At 47.1% G+C, this 23,027-nt stretch overlaps 1 protein-coding gene across 1 annotated transcript in view; it reads left to right on the top strand.

The window, feature by feature from the left end:
- The window catches only part of HSPA9 (heat shock protein family A (Hsp70) member 9), a 369,556-nt gene that overhangs the window by 191,066 nt on the left and 155,463 nt on the right, over positions 1-23,027 (top strand). The window contains exons 10-12 of the mRNA XM_085617883.1: positions 991-1,200; positions 2,961-3,188; positions 16,873-16,981. Of these exons, the coding sequence (XP_085474009.1) occupies positions 991-1,200; positions 2,961-3,188; positions 16,873-16,981 (547 nt within the window). The remainder of the gene's footprint in view (positions 1-990; positions 1,201-2,960; positions 3,189-16,872; positions 16,982-23,027) is intronic.

Below are 23,027 nucleotides of genomic sequence, written 5' to 3'. Positions count from 1 at the left end.
TTCGGGTTACCCTAAATTATTAAAGTGTCACCCTCTTGGAGGAATTGTTAGAACCTCATCATTACAAAAAAAACCCTCTAAGGTGAATTTTATAGTGGTATAGAAATACGTATGTGGTGTAGACTGGACCGAATTCTGTAGTCTTATATTTCACTTGATAACTTTGGTAAGGCTTTTGCCTTCTGCTGGTGTGGGATAGTTGGAGTGTGGGAGGAAAAACATGATCCTAAATAAAGGCGCTGTGGGTCCATTATCAATCAAATATACATGATAAACAAGAATGTCTTTTATACTGAGGGGGATAAACTTCTTGTTTATTCAACCCCAGAAGTATTGGTCTGTCCAACCTATCTCTATATATCAACATATTCAATTAACGTTAAAAGTTATCAAGTAAAAATGCCACTATACACAGGTGGTGTGCGTATATTTACAAAACAATAAGTAAGAAATGACCTATCACAAAAAAGGTAATTAAAGCAGAAATATATGCATAGGCACTAAAGTGGCCTACGTTTAGGTGGACATGCAGGAGTGATATGTCGTCAATCACACTGGAGAGTCAATTGCTGACATGGGCTGACCCATTGCCCAGTATTATGTGGTGATTGGAAGCAAAATAGGTATTGCATACGAGCAGACAGTTGGTCATAGAGAGCTGAATGAAAGCCCTTTTTATGTACTAAAAGTCTGTCATTCTGTGTGTGAGATTATTCTTAAAATCTTTGCTTTGTAAATCGGTCATATAGGTATTTGGTTACATATTAAGCTCGTGAAATAATAAAGGGCATGCAACTTTTAGTCTTGTGAGGGATGTGAGTTTCTGAAAATTGATTGTTAGAAGGAAGACATTGAATTAATCTTTTCTAAATGGTGTTGTATAGAATTCTGTTTTGTTAGTTTTCTCTAGTTCCTTTAATTTGTGCTTTCAAATTTTGAATCTTGCAGACGTTACTGATTTACATTTCTTTTCCTACTCGTTTTTGGCAGACTGACATCAACTTGCCTTATCTTACTATGGATGCCTCTGGACCAAAACACTTAAATATAAAGTTAACTCGTTCACAACTTGAAGGCATTGTTGCTGACCTGATCAGAAGAACTATTGCACCTTGCCAGAAAGCAATGCAGGATGCTGAAGTCTCTAAGAGTGATATTGGCGAAGTCCTCCTCGTTGGTGGTATGACCAGGATGCCTAAGGTACAGTCTTTTTTGTATTTTAGTATATTAAGAAACCGTTAAGTGTACCTTACTGTATAATCGTACAGATGACTGAACAAGATCCTGAGCTACCCATCTTGGTTGGCAAGTGATCTATGTGACCTATTACCAGTAAGGATAGACATAGGTACTTCAGTGAATTGCCTATGATGTGTTTTACCTGATAAAAAGCGAAGGCCTCTCAGCTGAAAGTATCATGCAAACACCTTTAGGAAAACTAAAGCATTGAAAAGCATATTCTTCTTTTGTATTTGAGTGCTTGCTAACTGATTTTTGACCTGGAGACACACATCCAAAGGTCTGAGTGAAGAAATTGATGATCTACAATGACTTTAAGGATGCCCTGCAAGTGAGGGGTAATTAGATACGCCTTGGCTAAATTGCAGAAAAAGAAAAAGGGCTGTACCAGTTAGGGTAACCTCAAGAAGAGCCTAAAATGACTTTTCTTTTGGTATGATAGAAGAGGCTGAACTTGTACGTTTAAGGCGGTTGGGTGAAACATCTCGCCATGATTTACACTGCTCCTCTTTCTCTTGCCTATTATTTACTGTCCTCTTTTGCATGAACAGTCAGTTTCCACCTTGCCAGCTGCTGTTAAGATTTCCTACCTGATCTTTTATGATTTTGATTTTCACTTTTTCTTTGTTCTGCACCCTAATCCACCACTCCCGTTTTTGTGCCTGTTTGTGCCCCCTTTTTATATAGCCTACGGTGCTTGTTGCGGAACACCTCTTTCTCTATTAGTTATGCTTGTCCTTCCTCCCTCTTTCCATTTCTTTTGCTGTCTCTGGAGTGTTGCTTGCTTAGTGTATCGACTGTTTTCCAGTGTTCCTCCCTGTGCACTTCTGCCCCTGCTTCCTCATCTGTGGTGGGTATTTGAGTGTGGAGGTGAGTGGGAGGCCTGTCCATCATGGAATGAGAACACTGTCATTTGTCTGTTCTTAAAGCATTACCCTAATATAAGGAGCACCTACAAAGACTGGTAAAATCTTAGTTTCTAAGGCCACATGATTTTAGACTTGATCTTTTAAATGCATGCATGAAGATGCACAGGTACCTTGTAACATTGCTGTTGTCATTGAGACCTTGAAGGACTCACCTGTTTGCCATACATTGGATGTTTAGATTTTTCAGCAATGTCTGCCAGCAGCATCGTGCTTGGAGAGGTTTGAGCTTTGCTCTCTGTTCTGCATATTGCACCTGTGAGTTTATTGCAGACACTAACTCCTACAAATGATTTTGACCAGGATTTAAAGATCTGATTCAGAGAAGAACTGTTTGTCACAGATGGAATTTGCAATGGAATTGAGTATGTTCCCAATTTGGATGCATATTTCAAGGACTGATCCAAATTTTTCCAGTGAATTGTAGTTTCACTACTTTGTTTTTGCTTCATGTTACATGAGCTTTGTAGCCAATGTACCCAATGTGTTTTTAAATTTATTTATTTTTACTTAAAACTGTTTGTTTTCGTTGTGCAATTGGTGCTGGAATAGAATACTAATTCTGCACTGCTCTTGGTGGGCCTTTCCTATCTAAGCCTAATTACTAATGGTTACTCCAAGAGTTGCCACCTGAAACCTTTTCTACTGGATTGCTATTGTACGCAAAGCACAGAACCCATGTTCATTTAAGTACTATGTGCCTCAGAGTACGATGTTTTTGTTTAATAATGTCCTATTTTTGTATAACCCAATCAAATGTTTTACATCAATTACAATTATTTTTTTTATTCACAGGTTCAGCAGACTGTTCAAGATTTGTTTGGCCGGGCTCCTAGTAAAGCGGTAAATCCTGATGAGGCTGTTGCTATTGGAGCTGCAATTCAGGGCGGTGTGTTGGCAGGTGATGTCACAGATGTTCTCCTGTTGGATGTCACACCACTTTCCCTTGGTATTGAAACACTTGGTGGTGTCTTTACCAAACTTATCAATAGGAACACTACCATTCCAACAAAAAAGAGCCAGGTACTTTTTTTATTTGTTGTATTAAGCAAGATGGAGCCAAGAGGCTTGAATAAAAGTTGAATGTTATTACAATTTAACTCATTTGGAAATACAGCCAGAAAGTCATTAGTTACAGTACTATCAAGGTACCAATAGTAAAGGGAAAAATCACGTGTCTGTTGAATTGCAACTCCGACTTTACGATATACTGCCTAGAATGCCCCTTCCGTAAACGGTATGTGGGCAGTACCATCCATCCGGCAAAAAAGCGCGTCCTAGAGCTTATGCGCGCAATTGCGAAGAAAGATCCTACATACCCAGTAGCTCGCCACTTTGAGTCAAAACATAACAGTAATCGTTACCTGTTAACGTTCTTCTGTATAGACCAGGCCCCCAAACAGCAGGGGGGGGGGGGGGAATAGGGTCAGGATCCTCCAGAGAATGGAGTCTAAATACATCATTGACCTTGACACCATGGCACCAACAGGTTTGAATGACACAGAAGAACTCTGGACCCACCTAGATTAACACCCCTTGTATTAAGTACTGCCTTTATGACTTTGGTTTAGTCTTTCTAGTTTTGATTATCATGTAACATAAGTAAGGCACGGGACGTTTTCCATGTTAGAATGAAATTTTTTTAAATTGAGATTGGGTCCCTAGGTGTATTTACAAATAGGAATCTTCTGATTGATGAACCCAGGGGGCCCATTTCCCATTTTTTCTGCAGCCCTTGTTGTCCCTCCTACGAAATGTATCATTTGCTCATTCAGGGCTTGATTGTTTGATTTGAACTCTTGAGCAGGCTCTGTATTTACATTAATTAGAGGAGACAATAAACATAGCTTAAATGTGCTATATTTCACAGTATGTATGTATATATATATATATCTCCTCTACATAGTATTTGCATTTTTGCTGGTTCATTTATTTTTAAATACCTGCCTGTTCATACAGTAACTGCTTTGTAAATAGATTTGTACATATACATCATTGCCAGAGACATGCTAGAAGATGGCCGCTCTGATAGACCCCACATTATGTTGAAAAGAGTTGATTTGGGCCATTGGCGCTGTTCATGAATTTTGGTTTTAACGTAAGGACTTTGCACTTTAAAATGGTGGCTTGTAAAGCTTTTTACCGACATCGAGGAAGGTGGCAACGCCGAAACGCGTCTGTTGGTGTGGGGTAGGTTTCGCACAATAAATCACTGAAAAGAATTCCCGTGAGTGTTGTCCTTCTTTTGGATCGACTAGGATTTTTCACCGTTGTGAGAGCACATATATATGTTCGAGGCATGTGGGCTGCTGAATTCATATCTGTGCATAGATCGCCGCCTAGTGTTGGGTCCGGATGTTTGCACGTTGTTGTCCTGGAAGAGTCTTCGAAGTATCCTTGGATAGGTGACTCCTCCCCTGGACTACAGTGCGCATGGGCATCCTCTCCATCCTCAGATTGTTTTTTTCCGCCATTGGGTTCGGATGTGCTATCTTAACTCCAGTTAGGAAAAAACTTTGTCGAGGCCAAAAGGCCTTTAGTTCGCGTCGGTACTGTTCACTTGATCGGTTTCGACTCTACCTGTTAGCTTACTAACTTTGGAACCAACTTTTCGCTTTTTACCTGACCATCGACGACACCGACGATGGAGTCGAGGACACCATTCAAGAGGTGCCCGGTATGCAATGCGAAATATCCCCATATCGACGTCCACCCGGTGTGCAACAAATGCTTGTCGCCGGACCACGACGAATCGACATGCATGGCCTGTGCCCGGTTCCGTTCCAAGAAGACTCTACGGAATCGACGAGCGGCGAGACTCGAAGCGCAGCACGCGGCACCGGCAGACATCTTCAACGCCGAAGATGTCGAAGAATTGGAAATCCTACCCTCCAGTCCCGTTTCCGAACATGACTCCGGTTCGGACGACGTCGACGAATCACTCTTTCGCAGAGATGAAGACAACACCGAGGTAGGAGACGGCGATGAGGCCTTAGGGGCCGAAGAGAGTAGCTCCAATGACGAGCAAGGCCTACCCGTTCAGACTGACGAGAGCCCAGTGCCACAGTCTATGGCTCCGGTCGAGGGATCGCCTTCGGGCCTTACCCGAGACCTATCCCGCAGTTCTTCGGCCCCGCCCTCGGGCCCGGCCTCGGACGTTCAGCGGCAGCCATTATTACCTAAACCGGCTGGTTTCCCTTCTACCAAACCGAAACCGAAAGCTGCACTGGTACAAATGAAACCGAAACCGAAAGTGGCGCTAGTCGGATCGAGGCCTTCCACACCTTCGACGCTAGCGACACGCGTCGGCACCGAGCGCAACAAACGAGACTTCGGTGCCGAACTTGAAGCGGCCGACGTCGGAGTCGGCATACGGAAAAAGGCCCTCGGTGCCATCAAACCTGCTCGGCTCGCGGCGCCGACGCCATCGACTCCTAAACCAAAGGTCATACTGCCTGCTGCGTCTCACGTCGCTTCCACGGCAACACCAAAGCCTCATGCATCGAAAACGTCGACGGCCATTTCCGCCCCTCGACCCGATGACCCACCGGCGCCGAAAAAGTCCACGGCCGCCTCTACAAACCTGGTCGGCGCTAAGGCCTCGAAAGCGCTTCAAGTGCGAACCGTTGCAGCACAAGGCAGCAAAACCCAAACGGTCCTTCAGGACCCATCGGGCTCCGGCCCACTAAAAGCTCAAGCAGCCTCTTCGGCGCCAGCCAACATAACTTTTGGCCTGCCGCCATCCACGATCCCGAAAATGTTCCAACTCAGGACACGGGTCACCCACACCACGGTTACACCTGCTGAGACGTCTCCGTCACATTACATCGACGCCAACACCGGCAGGATGATTATCCATGAACGGAGGATAACTTCGGAGCCACCTTTGGACCCTTTCAGGATCCCACTAAAAAGAAAGCTGCCTGTGGACTCAGAACCTGTGCTTTGCGAATCTTTCGACTCGCCCTACCAGGATCCACTATCATTCTCTTCCACACACTCCGACACGGATGCGTTGGCAGACTATATGGATGACCAAGTCCCTTACCACGGAGACATGGACCCTGATGACCAACAGGACCCTGATCAAACTTGGGGCGACCCTGCAGACCCCAGTGCACCTCTAGATGCACAGGACCCACAACTCTATGGAGCGAAAACATCTCCCACAGAGGACACTGCAGCGTTCAACGCTCTTATTGAACGTGCTGCGAATAATCATGGAGTGCAGCTTCACTCTCACACCGTGGAGGACGACTTCCTTATGGACACTTTCGCTTCCTCAGAAAGGCATGTAAAGACTCTGCCCATGTTGAAAGGGGTCCTCAAACCAGCCAAGGACATCTTCAAGGAACCCACCAGGGCAAGTGTGATAAACCCCAGGATCGACAAAAAGTACAGATCAGCACCTGGGGACCCTACTTACATCAGAGGCCAATTACCTCTCGACTCCATTGTCGTTGCGAATGCTCGCAAGGGGGCACACTCGCAATCAACAGGTGACGCTCCTCTCCCGGACAAAGAGTCCAAGGTGTTAGAGACCTCTGGCAAGCGAGTTGCCGCCCAGGCTGCCAACATATGGCGCATAGCCAACACTCAAGCGCTCCTCGCTCGCTACGATAGAGCGCACTATGACACATTGGAGCAACTACTCCAACATCTCCCTGACCCGTTCAAAGAAGGTGCAGAAATTCTTATCAGAGAGGGACAGCTACTCACAAATGCTTCCATCAAGTGTGCACTAGATGCTGCAGACACGGCTGCCAGGGCCATAAACACAAGCGTCATGCTGCGACGACATGCCTGGTTGCGAATCTCCGGGTTCAAACCTGAGGTGCAAAATAATATACTAAACCAACCTGTCAACCCCGACTATTTATTCGGGCCGGAGGTTGACACAGCCCTTGAGAAAATAAAAAAGGACACGGACACTGCAAAGTCCATGGGGGCTCTCCAGACTCAGTCCTTTCGGAGCAGCTCCTTTCGTCGCCCCGGAAATAGAGGAGCAGGTAGAGGACAGGGGTCACAGCAGACATACAACACGGGCAATACCCAAACCACCTACGATAAAAACACCCGGGGTGGATATCGTGGCTCCAGTACAAAGGGCAGAGGACGCGGCTACGGCAACACCAGGTCCTCCCCCAAGAACAAGCAGTGACGCCCTCTCCCTTCCTCCCGACCACATAACACCTGTCGGGGGAAGGCTACAAAGGTTCCTGTCCACGTGGAACTCCATCACCACGGACAGGTGGGTCAAAGATATTGTCAAATACGGTTACTGTCTAGAGCTAACCTCCACTCCACCCACAATACCTCCAAGAAACCGTCCTATGTCCTCAGAGCACTTAACGCTCTTACAGCAAGAGGTGCAAAGTATGCTTCTAAAAGGCGCTATAGAGGTCGTACCCGTCCACGAGCAGGGTACGGGAGTGTACTCCCTCTACTTTTTAATACCGAAAAAGGACGGGTCACTCAGACCTATACTAGACCTAAGACCCCTGAACCGGTACATTCTTTCCGAGCACTTTCACATGCTCACTCTCCAGCAAGTCCTTCCGCTTCTCAAGCAGGGAGACTTCCTGGCCACACTGGACCTCAAGGATGCGTATTTCCACATACCCATTCACCCCTCACACAAAAAATACCTCCGGTTCACTGTTCAGGGACAGCACTATCAATTCAAGGTCCTGCCCTTCGGCGTGACAACAGCACCCAGGGTTTTCACAAAGTGCCTAGCTACTGTGGTGGCACATCTACGGAGGCAGCACATACACGTCTACCCCTACCTGGACGACTGGCTCGTTCAAGCGAAGTCAGCCCAGCAATGTGCCAGCCACATGTCCCGCACCATTCACCTCCTTCACAGTCTGGGATTCTCACTAAATTACCCAAAATCCCATCTCCAGCCCGCACACGTACAACAGTACCTGGGTGCGACTATAGACACTCTGGCGGCCACAGCTCAGCCAAATTTAGTGAGGATCAACAGCATGCAAATGCTGATTTCCAAGTTCAAACCCCAACACTCCCTTCCTGCGCGAGTGTTCATGCAGTTGATAGGCATGATGGCCTCCTGCATTTTCATAGTCCCGCACGCGAGATTACATATGCGCCCGCTTCAGGAGTGCTTAGCACGTCAGTGGAATCAGGCTCAAGGACAGTTGAAAGACCTAGTGTTGGTGAGCGGTCGGGCATACAACTCTCTGCATTGGTGGAATCCACAAAACCTTTGCAAGGGCCGACCGTTCCAAGAGCCTGTTCCACAAATAGTACTGACAGCGGACGCGTCTCTCCACGGATGGGGAGCTCATGTACTCCACTACACAGTGCAGGGACTATGATGGACGACACAACAGAAGAAAATGCACATCAACCTTCTGGAACTGATGGCAATCTTCCTGGCCATGAAGGCATTCAAAGTACATCTGTGCAACAAGGTCGTGTTGATCCGGACGGACAACATGACCGCAATGTACTACATACAGAAGCAGGGAGGAACGCACTCTCCACAGTTGTCTCATCTGGCTCAGAGCATGTGGAAGTGGGCCATTCAGAGGAACATGTTCCTCATGGCGGAACACCTCCCCGGCAAGGACAACCAGATGGCGGATCTGCTCAGCAGACACAGCCACCAGATGCACGAGTGGGAGTTACACCCATCAGTACTCCAGCCGTACTTCCAGCAGTGGGGTCATCCAGAGATAGACCTGTTCGCCACAAGCGAAAACGCAAAATGCCAAAGCTTTGCCGCCAGGTTCCCACATCCAAAGTCGCAGGGCAATGCGATATGGATGAACTGGTCCGGCAGATTTGCGTACGCTTTTCCCCCAGCGCCGTTGATACCGCTGGTGGCTCGCAAACTCAGACAACACTCCCTGACACTCGTCCTAGTTGCTCCTACGTGGGCACGCCAGCCATGGTACACCACCTTCCTCGAACTTTCCGTGGTGCCGCATCAAAGGCTGCGGATCAAACCCGCGCATTTGACGCAGAACCATGGAGAGATTCAGCACCCAGATCCGCAACAGCTGAACCTGGCAATCTGGCTCCTGAAGTCCTAGAGTTTGGCTACCTCAACCTGCCACCTGACTGTATGGACATCATCAAGGAGGCCAGGAGACCCACTACAAGAGCTTGCTATGCAGCCAAATGGAAAAGGTTCGTCATTTATTGCGGTAATAATGACATTAACCCGCTGGACGCATCCATCCAAAACATCATTTGTTACCTCCTACACCTATACCGATGCAATCTGGCGTACACCTCTATACGTGTCCATTTGACCGCAATATCAGCCTATCTACAAACCAGGCAGCACCTCTCTCTATTCAGAGTGCCTGCCATCAAAGCATTCTTGGAAGGCCTCAAACGAGTCATTCCACCAAGCCACCCACCGGCTCCAATGTGGAACCTCAACCTGGTCCTCACACGCCTGATGGGTCCACCCTTTGAACCTCTCCACTCATGCGAGATTCAATTCCTCACCTGGAAAGTAGCTTTCCTGGTAGCGATCACTTCTTTAAGAAGAGTTAGTGAACTCCAGGCACTAACAGTTCAAGAGCCATTTATACAGGTTCATGCCAACAGGGTCGTACTACGTACCAACCCCAAATTCATGCCCAAGGTAATATCGCAGTTCCACATGAATCAAACTATTGAACTGCCCGTTTTCTTCCAAAACCCACAAACTGTCGCGGAAAGGGCACTCCACACACTAGATGTCAAAAGGGCCCTCATGTATTACATCGACAGGACTAAACCCTTTAGGAAGACAAAACAACTGTTCGTTGCCTTTGCCCCACACCACAAAGGTAACGCCATCTCCAAAGCAGGGATAGCCAGATGGATAGTTAAGTGTATCCAAATTTGTTATCAAAAGGCAAAACGCACATTAACTATTCCCCCACGAGCCCACTCAACACGCAAGTTAGAGGCCTCCATGGCTTTTCTAGGAAATATTCCCCTGCATGATATATGTAGAGCAGCCACCTGGTCCACTACACACACATATTTACCAAACACTATTGTGTAGATGTGCAATCAAAACAGCAGGCAGCTGTAGGACAGGCTGTTCTCAAAACCCTTTTTCAGACCGCTGCAGCTGGCACTGGTAGCCGCCGCTAATAGAGGGCACTGCTATATATTCTATGCACAGATATGAATTCAGCAGCCCACATGCCTCGAACTGAATATGCTACTTACCAGTATGCATCTGTTCTTGGCATGTAGGGCTGCTGACATTCATATCGCCCTCCCTCCTCCCCGGCGCCTGTAGCAGCTGCAGCTCTCAGAATTACTGTAAGCATGGTAATCACTTTCTGTATCTACTCCATCACTGCCACAATGGCGAAAAACAATCTGAGGATGGAGAGGATGCCCATGCGCACTGTAGTCCAGGGGAGGAGTCACCTATCCAAGGATACTTCGAAGACTCTTCCAGGACAACAACGTGCAAACATCCGGACCCAACACTAGGCGGCGATCTATGCACAGATATGAATGTCAGCAGCCCTACATGCCAAGAACAGATGCATATTGGTAAGTAGCATATTCAATATATATATAGATATAGATATATATGTATGATACCGAACATCTCAGGATTCAGTAAAGCCATTATGGTGCTGTGAAACTTGTAATGACAAGTTCCCAGTCCATATACTTTTATATGGCTTTACTGCACTTATAATATTTAAGAATGGACTTAGATATTAAAGGGGCCTATCTGCTCATGTCGATTGGTCTATACATGAGGTATAGTGCACCCTGCCCTAAGGGTGACTTAACCTTTGCCTCATGCATTGATTGATGGGTATAAACCAAAGGAAATGATGGACGGAGTGTTGAACATTGCAAGCACTCACCCCCAGTCAACTGATCTGGGTTTAATCCATCACCGTTCTTTGGCCCACTCTGCCATCCCAGTTCAGACATGGCCATATGCAAATCAGTCTGACCCTGTGCCTCATGGAAACAGTCCAGCCCAAACTGCCAAGCCATGCCGTCCCTGGACCGGAAACAAGCTTCCTAGGACCGGTTTCTGGGATTTCAGCCGTCTTCAGCCAGGCTTGCTTGAATCTAGTGGCAAAGTGAGAAGGGACTCCCGTCTGAGCATACCCTGCCAACTTATGGCGAACAAAGTATAAACCAAAGGAAATGATGGACGGAGTGTTGAACATTGCAAGCACTCGCCCACAGTCAACTGATCTGGGTTTAATCCATCACCGTTCTTTAGCCCACTCTGCCATCCCAGTTCAGACATGGCCATATGCAAATCAGTCTGACCCTGTGCCTCATGGAAACAGTCCAGCCCGAACTGCCAAGCCATGCCTTCCCTGGACCGGCTGGGGTGTACCATAGCCTGATTATCAGCGTTAAGGACTGTATACATCTCCCTAGTCCAGTATTGATTTGACGACACCAGTTGCTCAGTCACCAAGGTGACACCGCCACCAGTGTCTCTCACTGCTTCAACTCTAACCCCATTGATATGTGGCTGTTGTCCGTATTTGTCCAGATTACTGGGCAAGACATCCAGGGCACCTACATCCACTCGCCCTCTGCGACTCGACTTGACTCGGTGAGGCCCTTGATATAGTCAGGGCTTACTTGTGATCCCATCTGGAGACGTACCACTGCATTTACTGCAGGTGCACTAGAGGCATTCTTTTTGTTTTGACAGCTAGGGCCTACAGATCAGTGTCCAAGAGCTCAAAATCATGACACCAATCCCTTTTGGGCTCCTGATTCTTACCCTGGTACCGACCCTAATTCTGTGTAGAGTTACAGGGCCAACCCTCCTGAGCAGGTTATTGGGGCCTTAACAAGACACTTTTTTGTTTTTTATATTTGGCTTGATCACACTCATTCCGGGGGGGGGGGGGGGGCGCTTTCGACTTTTTCTCTGGGTCACACCCCCACCAGTGAAAGTATTGATCACCCTTGTTTTGACCTAGTTGTCTTCCTTCTTACTCAACTCTTTTTAAAAGTGGACCTTGGTCTACCAGGTACTGATGTAGTTTCTCTTGATAACAAATACACATAACATGCTCTTTGATCAATAAATTGTAAAACCAGTCATAATCTGATAGACATCTAGCCACAGATTCCCCACCTTTCCAAGCCATCAGACTGGATCCGGAAGATTTTTCTTCAAGCAATACTCTTGTGGGACGTAGCCGCCTTTGTGGCATCCTCGTTACCTATATAGGTGCCACCTCCCTGCACTGACCTCAGTTCTTTCCTTTCTGCACTAGCCAGCACAGATGCATGAATAGAGCTACCCTGTCACTTTTTGACAGACTTTTTTCGATTTGGTGGATCCGGACCCATGCCGGTTGTGCCACTGCAACTTGCCCTGGCCCTTTTGGTCAGACTCCAGACGCCACCGGCGCCAGCCCTATTCTTAACCCTGACAACCCAGAGCCGGATCGGTGCCTACCATTGCTGATGGCAATCTAAGTCGGTTCTTCAGCCTTATTGTGAAGGGCTAGAAATGAAGGGAGATTGGGAGGGGTCGCTGGACCCTTTACAAGACCAGCCTGAGCACGAAATGGGCTGGTATGATTAATTGGGTGAGGCCAGTGGCCTGGATACATCTCCAGATTCTGGCCTGCTTTCGTCCACCTACTGTCGCTACGAAGGAGGGAGGGAGCTTCACGTGCTATGGTGGTGAGAAGGGCAGCTGAGGTCCTAGACCTTCAGTTCCCTTTGGTGGAAGCCAAGACTGACACCATGATAGAGGTCCTGCAGCCGGGTGTCCCCTCCTTCCCATTTAACGAGGCCTTGACTGATGTCCTTCTGGGAACCTGGTCGAAGCCCAGCACAGGGGCTCCTGTGAATAGGACAATCGCCCATCACTATCGCCCTGCACCAGGCTACCCATATTTCCTTACCAACCACCCTACGCCAGATAGCTTTGGGGTCCAAACCTCTATCTCATGAGGCGCGTTCCCTTCCTCACCCCCAGACAGGGAATCCGAGAGTCTGGATAGTTGGCATGAACAATTTATTTTCTTTCGCCAGCTTTGCATTGCGATTGGGAACACCATATGCTTATTGGGGCCATTACTTCCACTCTCTGTGGGAAACAGTTGCGTAAGTGCTGCTACAGGTCCCGCTGGAGACCTGGGCCATCCTCTCCCAAGCAGTATCATAAGAGAAAGATGTGGTAAAGTTTGCCATTCGTTGTGGACTTGACCCAACAGACTTGCTGGACAGAGCGATGTCATTGACAGTGGCTGTTAGATGCCACGCCTGGGTGAGAAATTCTGGCTTTTCTGGGGACGTCCAGGTTTCCCTTATGGACATGCCCTTTGATGGCACCCGTCTCTTTGAACACAAAGTAGACCTGATCCTAGAGCTCTTTAGGGACTCACAGGCTACAGACAAGTCCTTGGGCCTCTTAGTGGCCACACGTCCCCTGTTTGGTTTTAGCTCCTTTTGTGGCTACGGAAGGGGCTTTCAGCCACGCCATCCATACCCCAGCCACAAGGCAGCGCAAGTTTCTCAACTTCTGCGCGGAAATGTGCTGGCTCGTTCTGACCCGGTGTGTTGGGCGGCCAGAGGTTGTCAGTCCAGCCCTGTACCTGCTGCCTCCAAGCCTTCCTAGTCCAGCTTTTCAAGATCTTGGGCAGCCAGTTGGTGGCGGGATCAGCCATCACCTCCACCACTGACAAAACATCACATCAGACAGGTGGGTTCTTCAGATAATCCGAAGGGGCTACTCCCTCCCCTTCGAGACTACTCCAACCTCCATGCCGCCAACTTACGACCGACTGAGTACCACCTGAACTTGCTTCAGGAGGAAGTCAGGACTCTTTGCCAAGGGAGCCATAGAGCGTTCCGGCACCAGAAGGAGGCTTTTCCTGCTACTTTCTAGTTCCGAAAAAAGACAAGCGCCTTTGTCCTTTCCTAGATCTGCGAGCCCTCAACAACTTTCAAAAAAAGGAAAAGTTTAAAATGGTCACTCTGGTTCAGGTCTCGTCTGTCCTAGACCCTGCATCGTAGCGTTGGACTTGCAGGACACTTATTTTCACATTCTTGTTCTGCCTGCCCATCGGCTTTACCTGCAGTTCATGGTAGGCCACGAGCACTTTCAGTTCGTAGCTGCGCAGCTCATTGGCACCTCTGATCTGTGCAGGTCTTCCTCTATCTCCACGACTGGCTGTTGAAGGCGAGTTTGCCCCAGACTGTCCTCTTCCACCTCCAGACTACGTTGAACCTCATGCTTTCGCTGGGGTTCACTATCAACATGCTAAAATCACACCTGACTCCCTTTCATCTGAGCTGCTCTGGGCGCAGTGCAGTTTCGGGCCTATCCTCCCGAGGCCAGGATATGTTACAATGTTTCAGTCTTATCCTGAATTTTGGTGTGTGACTCTGAAGATGCTGGGCCTCGTGGTTTCCTTCATCCTGCTAGTGACACGTAGCAGATGATATATGCGGACTCTGCAGTGGGACTTGAAGTTCCACTGGACGCAGCATCAGGGGAATCTCTCAGACATGGTCCAGATCTCCGAGGGAGCTGCACAGGACCTGCACTGGTGGCTGACCAACCATGAATGGGTCAGAGGCAGACCCCTCTCCCGTGCCCAACCAGATCACACCGTAGTGACAGATGCATCACTCCTGGGTTGGGGTGACCATCTGGGAGAGGTGGTCAGAGGAATCTCGTCTTTGGCGGAATCTGGACTCCACATCAACTTACTGGAGCTCCAAGCGATTTGCTTGGCATTGAAAGCTTTTCTTCCATCACGGGGAAAGCTGGTCCAGGTGTTTATGGACCACACTACCGCCATGTGGTACTGCAAAAAAACAGGGTGGTTAGGGTCTGGATCCTTTGTGAAGAGGCCCTATGTCTCTGGACATGGCTGGAAGAGCAGGGCATATCCCTGATGGTGCAACACCTGTCTGGTTCCTGAACACCAGGGTGGAGGAACTCTGCCATCGATGCCTAGCTTATCAAGAATGGAGTCTCAATCCGGAGGTGGTGCCAGGTCTTTTTCAGAAGTGGGGAGAGCCTGGATTAGATCTGTTTGCCTCCGCAATGTCAGCACTAGGGCCTCTTTCTTATCGAAAGTGTGAACACCATTCCACGTGGGGCAATTAGTCACTTTGCCCACTTTCTATTCTCCTCTGCACCCCTCTAAAGAGAAGGACTGCTTCCACCATCTGGACCCAAGAGTGTTGTCATTCTTCCTTGACCTCACTAAGGAGTTCCTGGTGGATGACCAACTCTTCGTGGGGTACGTTGGATGAAAGAAAGGTTTTGTGTGGTGCAGAAGAGCACTATCTCGTGATGGGTCATCCTCTGCATCACATTTTTCTATGCTCTTGCCTAGGAATAGCCTCCTGAAGGGCTCATTCAATCAGAGTTAAGACTGCTACCACGGCATTGCAGTGTGGAGTTCCAGTCTCACATTTGTCTGGCAGAAACATGGACATCACTGCACACGTTTACTAAGCACTGCTGTCTAGACAGTCAAGTCGGCAAGGACTGCCTTTTTGGCTGCTCTGTCCTGCAGGACTTCCTGGTCTAAACTTGTCCGACAATCCCTCCTCCTGGAATGGTATTGCCTGGGTATCTATTCAAAGGGAAGGAATCTGCGATTAGATGTCTGTAGCAGATGGACAAGTTAGTTACCTTCGGTAACGTCTTATCTGGTAGAGACATGATCTAGCCGCAGATTCCTTACCGACCCCCACATTGCAGATCGGTTTTTAGGTTCAGGGCTGATCCCTTTCAGGGCCCTAGTTGTTCAAAACAAACCAGTCCGTGCACTTCGTGGCTCTGCTTTCCTGGCGTGGAAAGTCGTGAACAGTAACTGATGTCAGTGTGCTGAGGTGGCGCCTATATAGGTGACTCGAATCTCCCTTCCGGCATGGCCGACGTCACGTGGAAAAGACCGACGCCACCTACCAGCACGCAAGGGTATTGCTCGAACAAAAGTCTTCCGGATCCAGCCTGATGCCTGGGAAATTCTAGGCCAAGAAATCTGCGGCTAGATGGGGTCTCTACCAGATAGGGCGTTACCGAAAGTAAGTACCTTGTCCAACTAAAATAATGAAGATTGTATTCCTCCTATGTTGGTCCAGCGTACTCCTTCACTTATGAAGAGCTGATCTCTTGTTGAAGTCTGCCCAAGATACTGATGAGCCATTGGTGATTTTATGCTTTTTTTTTCTTAAAGTCCCTACAGGTTTTCACCTTTCTCAACATGTGGTTCTTCCAACTTTATTTCCATACTCCTCCTCTTCATCATACTCCTCCTCTTCATCAGAGAAATCACTCTGCTTCTTGGTATGAGGTGGTGCTTGAAGTACTAGTTAGATCGCAAGCACCTGCCTTTTATTTCAGACTTGCTAGTCTCAATTGAAAGCAGAGTCGGTGCTGAAGTAGCCTTCCGTACTGTTCCCTGGCATACATTATAAAAACAAACTATTCTTTAACTGCATGTGTTTTTTAATATTGTTTTTAACATTTTGCTTAGAACTCGTAACCGAGTGGGGAAATAATTCACTATGCCTGGAGCTGTGAAAGAAACTAATGAATAAGTCTATAAACTGTTTTTTGGGGGGAGGAAATAAGAGATTAGTTTGTATTACATGAAATTAAGACTCAAAATGTATTGCTGGCTAAGGTGTACCTTTTATGATCAAGTAAGATTCTACTTTATTTTTTTATTTTTTATAAATTGCATAGGTGTTTTCAACGGCAGCTGATGGACAGACTCAGGTTGAGATTAAGGTCTGTCAGGGAGAACGTGAAATGGCTGGCGACAACAAAATTCTTGGACAGTTTACATTGGTAGGTGGGAACTGATATGCATTGAAATATTCAATTGTTCTGTTTCTTTACATTAACAAAATGGCAGATGTGCAATGTATGTCTTGCCACACACGTCTAACTTTATTTTTAAAATGAAACTCTGTATAAATCGTTCCACTCCTACATGTATGTTTTTACTACATAGATAATCGACTTTCTTCCACGTATTTCCCGTTGGACTAACAAATGTCACCATTTATTCACATTTGTTTTGTTAGTTTCTTCATCATAAACCAGCCTCGGGATATACATCAGCAATGAAGGAAAGCTCATCTCAAATTAATCAATTAGGTGTGCTTTGGATGCTGCTGACACTGAAGCTAGAGCAATCAACACTAGTTTATTATTGAGGAGGCATGCATGATTAAGGATCTCCGGAATTAAACCTGGAGTCGAGCAATTCATTTTGAATACACAATTTGATAAACAGCATCTCTTTGGACCTGTAGTAGATACGTCCTTAAAAATAAAAAAGGATACGGATGTGACTAAATCTATGGGAGCCCTGCAGTCTCCTTCTAATCGTGGCTCCTTTTGTCGCTCCTTCTATCGTGGGGGATCCAAGACCATCTCTTCAGGCTCTACTGCTGCAAGGGCAACAATCAATCCTCCACACACTCACACTCCAACTGTGACGCCTAGCACAAGCCATTTGGAAATGGTCCATGCATCACAAAATCTGTCTCCTAGCAGAACATCTTCCAGGAGTACACAATCAAAATGTAGATCCTCTCATCTGACAGAGACTGCAAATCCACGGGTTCGAACTTCATCCCCAGATTCTTCTTCCCTACTTTCAGGAATGGGTATTTCCTCACATAGACCTGTTCGCCACAGCTCAAAATGCCCAAGCTTCGCCTCCAGGTACCCACACCTGTTCTCCCAAGGCAATGCCCAATGGATGAACTGGTCAGGGATATTTGCCTATGCTTTTCTGCCTCTCACACTCATTCCACTGGTAGCTCGGAAGCTTTGAAACACCCCGCACACTAATTCTCATGGCTCCAACATGGACCCGTTTACCCTGGTTTACCACCCTGCAAGAGTTCTCAATAGTTCCACATCAAAAGCTGCATCTCAACTCCAGTCTCCTCACTCAGAGGCATGGAGGAATTAGGCATCCAAATCCGCATGAACTCAACTGGTCGATTTGACTCCTGAAGTCAGAGTTTGGTTATTTACAATTGCCACCAGACTGTATGAATATCCTAAAAGAAGCTAGGAAAACTACTACTAGAGCATGTTATGCAGCAAAGTGGAAAATATTTGTTATATACTGTTACAATATCAATTCCCTTGATGCTTCAGTGCAAAACATCATCTGTCATCTTTTACACTTACAGCAATCTGGATTGGTCTACACATCAATTTGATTGCATTTAGCAGCAGTAGCTGCATACTTACAAAACAGAAAACACTTATCTTTATTCAGGGTGATTAAAGCTTTTATGTAAGGACTAAAAAGAGTAATACCACCAAGAGCATCACCTGCTCCAGTATGGAACTTGAACATAGTCCTTACCAGGCTAATGGGTCAACCTTTTGAACCAATGCACAAGTGTCAACTACAATTTCTCTCATGGAAAGTTACTCTCCTTATCGTAATCACTTCCTTAAGGAGAGTTTGTGAACTCCAGGCACTAACTTTACAAGAACTTTTCTTTCAACTTCGCAAAGACAAAGTGGTTCTTCGAACCAATCCCAAATTTCTTCCTAAAGTAGTTTCCGCTTCTCACAGCAATCAATCAGTTGGGTTACCCGTGTTCTTTCCTCAACCTGAGTCTGTAGCGGAACGAGCTCTACGTATACTACATACACTAGATCTTAGAAGAGCTCTACTATATTATGTGAAAAGAATAAAAGGTTTTCATAAAACAAAACAACTTTGTTGCTTTTCCGCCACCACACAAAAAATCATATTTCTAAATTGGGTATTGCAAGATGGATCATGAAATGTATCCAAACATGTGATGTGAAAGCTAAAAGAACCTTGACAATACCCCCTAGAGCGCATTCCACCTGCAAAATAGGGGCTACTATGGCCTTCTTAGGGAATATTCCCCTAGCTGGCATCTGTAAGGCAGCAACATGGTCTACACCGCACACATTCACCAAACACTATTGTGTAGATGTGTTAGCGAGGCAACAAGCTAATGTAGGCCAGGCAGTACTTAAAACACTTTATCAAACAGCTCCAACAGCTACAGGTTAGCCAACACTTTGGGAGTTACTGCTGTATAGTCTATGGCAAAGCATGGAATCTCCTTTTCCGACGAGGATGAAGACATCCCGCATGGACAACGTACTGTAAGTACAGTCCCTACCTCGCCCCAACTTCCCTTGAAGAAGAGGGCTTCGAACCAACCTGTGCCCTCGGGCCCCGGTCGGCACCAAGAACAAGCTTCTGAAGCCCCCGCCTTCAGGCTTGGCACCGAAGCCTACCAAAAAGCCTTCCGGCTCCGAAAAGCCCCATGCCAAATCGGCCATCAAGCCAGAGCCTTCGGAGTCGAAGAAAAAGTCCGGCACTGAACATCCTCATTCGGCACCAAAAACAACTTCGGATCCGAAAACTCAGACCAATAAACCATCGGTACTGAAACAGACTGACGCCGAAGTCACCTAAAAAGCATGCTTTCGGTGTTCCGCTCGAAAAACTATATCTGAAACGGAAAATTCTGGTTATACATCCAAAATCTGGACATATTACCAATAAAGTGACTTTAAAGAGGGGTGCTACTACAGAAGAGGAACACCATATTCCATTAAAAAAGAGAACTGTTGGGACAAATCCTTCCCCCTCCTCCTCTTCCTATTCCTTCACCTCTTCTACCACAGTCTCTGCCTGTACCAACTTCACCTGAGCACTCACCACCACATACACCTGATAATTAGGGTGATGGGGAGGATAATGATGACTATCTGCCCGGAGATGTGTGGGATGACTGATACTGACTCGCCCACTGACAACGATCCGGACATATATCCTACTAGGCCAGTGGTTCCCAAACTTTTTTGACCCATGGCTCCCTTGACCTAATTGGCAGTTGGCCGTGGCTCCCCAACATTTTTTTACGGGCGGGTGGGGGGGGGGGGATGTAAGCCCGACCTCGGGAGTACTTCCTGTTGTCTTCCTTAAATTAATTGGGATGCAATGAAGGTAGTATAATCATATTTGTATCCCCGAGAAGAACAAGCCATCTCATGTAAAAAAGAATTACCCCTTTATCAACTTTGAATTTGTTTTAGGAAACAAAATGAAAGTTGTGTGCAGCACGGTGTAAACACGCACAGGAACCAATAGCACCTGCTATTGGTTTCATGTGCTTTAGAGAATATATATTTTTAACATGCCACACTAGTACAGCAGAAGGCAGGAGTGACACATTAGACGTGGAGCTGACTCTTCAATTTAAAACATTTGAAAGAAACTTCAGGAAAACTGAAATGCTCAGGAAGGAAATATGTACTTCCGGAGCTTAAACACACATGGGAAATGCATAGGCTGGCAACCACAGAGAAAAAACAGCATGCCTCCTCCTTCTGTTGGTACGGTCTCAACTAAAGGACATCTACACAGCAATAAATACACCTGCCCCATATTACTGGCAAATAATACACCATGACATCCCAGAGAAATAACACCTCTTTTGTGGACACAAGTACCAATTGTGAGAATGTGAGAGGCAATACAAGTGACTACTATCTCTTCTCTACTTACAAAGAACGTCCGTAAATTCAGCCTAGCGTTCGTTGTCTCATTCATTTTTTACGAATATTTGTCGTAATTTCAGTACTTCTCTTTCTGGATGTATGCAACGCAAAACATTACATCGAGGCAAACATTTTAAGTGAGATTGCAGGATAGAGGGAAATGCTAAAAGAATTATCCAAAACAAATGTTCTATCGTATTTTTTCTTACATTACATCACGTATATGTAATTGAAACAATATTGTACTGTACGGAAAGGAGCCAAACTAGTCTAAGGTACTTAAGAGAGTGTCAATTACATTTTTGTCATTTATTAGATTGAGAAAGCTGTCTCCTTCCAAAGACCTATCGTGGTTGCCAAGAACACATAGGAAATTACAGTCCACCAACTGCTTACAGTTGGTTGCCTTCACTGTTACTCTCATTTCTTTACTTCTTGTTCAATGCTCTTCTTGCCCCAACTTATCCATCTTGTGTTTGACCCTCACCTGCATTCTCCCCTGGACTCTTTTCCATCTCTCTTATTATCTGACATCTATCCTTGTGGATTCTTTTCTGAAATCTTTACCATCTCTCTGATTGGCTGGCATCTATCCTTCCACTGCTTACTCACGTTAGGGATCGACTTTTTCTTTTTGTTTCAGCACTCGTGAGAATGCATGTGTTTTTCACCTTTCTTATGCATGCACTTGTCCCAGCCCGTTGTCTGTGTTGATATCTCCCTAGTGTTGCAAGTTCTCTGTAGCCATACTCCCTGCTGTCTCCACGCTCTGTGTTGCTTTTCACTCCTGTACTTCTCTTCCGCTCCTTATTTTGCTCTTGTTTGTGTGATGCTTTTCACCCTCCCCCACTCACTCCCCATTGCTCCGCACCGCCAGCTCCTCCCTTGCCTTTTTGCGTGACTTCATTTTTTTTATTCCCCGTCTCAGCTTGGTAACAAACAAAAAAGGTGCCTGCACCATTTTGTATGTGCGCATGCGGAATGATGCATGCACATGCTTACAAAATGACGCAGCCACTGTGGCTGCGTCATTGTGCCTTTTTTTCCTTCTCACTTTTAACCATGCCTTACAGCGTTTTACCAATGCTGTACACATGTACAGTATTGCCAAAAGGCATTTGCAAAGCCTGTAGGGTCCATATGCGAAACCTGTTAGTTCGAGGCATGTGGGCTGCTGAATTCATCTGTGCATAGATCGCCGCCTAGTGTTGGGTCCGGATGATTGCACATTGTTGTCCTGGAAGAGTCTTCGAAGCATCCTGAGATGGGTGACTCCTCCCCTGGACCACAGTGCGCATGGGCATCCTCTCCATCCCCAGATTGTTTTTTTCCGCCATTGGGTTCGGATGCAACTATCTTAGCTCAACTTCGGAATACTTAGTTTAGGCCAAAAGGCCTATAGTTTTCGTCGGTACAGTTACCGCTCGGTGTCGACTACTAGTCCTAGTGCTCCACACCCTTTTTCAAACTTTCGATTCGACTTGGTCAAAACTTCGACGCTCCACGACGATGGAATCGAGAACTCCGTTCAAGAGGTGTCCGTTGTGCCACGCCAAGTACCCTCACATCGACGTCCACCCGGTCTGTAACAAATGTCTCTCGCCGGATCACGACGAGTCAAAATGCATGGCCTGCGCACGGTTCCGATCCAAGAGAACTCTACGGAACCGACGGGCAGCGAGACTCGAGGCGCAGCAGGCAGCGCCCGCACCCACCAACATATTCAGCACCGAGGACGAGGACGCCGAGAGCGTGGAAGAAATACTACCTAGCCCCGCTTCGGAGCATGGTTCCCGATCGGACGACGATGACGAAGAGCTTTTTCGATGTGAAGAAGCCGTCGACGAGGTAGGGGACATCGACGAAGCCTATGGGGCTGAAGAAGACAGCTCCCCCGAGGAGTTAGGCCAATCCGTCGAAACGGAGGCCGAAATTAGTCGTCAGGCTCCGGTCGAGGGATCGGCTTCGGGCCTTACCCAAGACCTAATCCATGGTTCCTCGGCCCCGCCTTCCGGCCCGGCACTGAACACTATGCAAGAGCCAATATTACCCAAGACGACCGGGTTGTTAAACCCAAAAACATCCATCGCTCCAGTCCCTTCAAAATCGAAAGCGAAACTGGTGGTGGTCGGATCAAGGGCGTCGAAACAGTCCGCTGGCCCGGCACCGACGCCGAAAAAAGTCGTCGGCTCCGAACGCGTACAGAAAGACTTGGGCGCCGAGCTCACCACAGCAGACGCGGTCGACGCTCAGAAGAGGCGCGCCCTCGTGCACCACAAGGCACCGACACCGAAGCCTGTCGCCTCCGCAGTCAAAAT

Source organism: Triturus cristatus, chromosome 7 (assembly GCF_964204655.1).
Source record: "Triturus cristatus chromosome 7, aTriCri1.1, whole genome shotgun sequence".
Taxonomy (NCBI): domain Eukaryota; kingdom Metazoa; phylum Chordata; class Amphibia; order Caudata; family Salamandridae; genus Triturus; species Triturus cristatus.
This window is presented reverse-complemented; position numbering and strand designations above follow the sequence as displayed.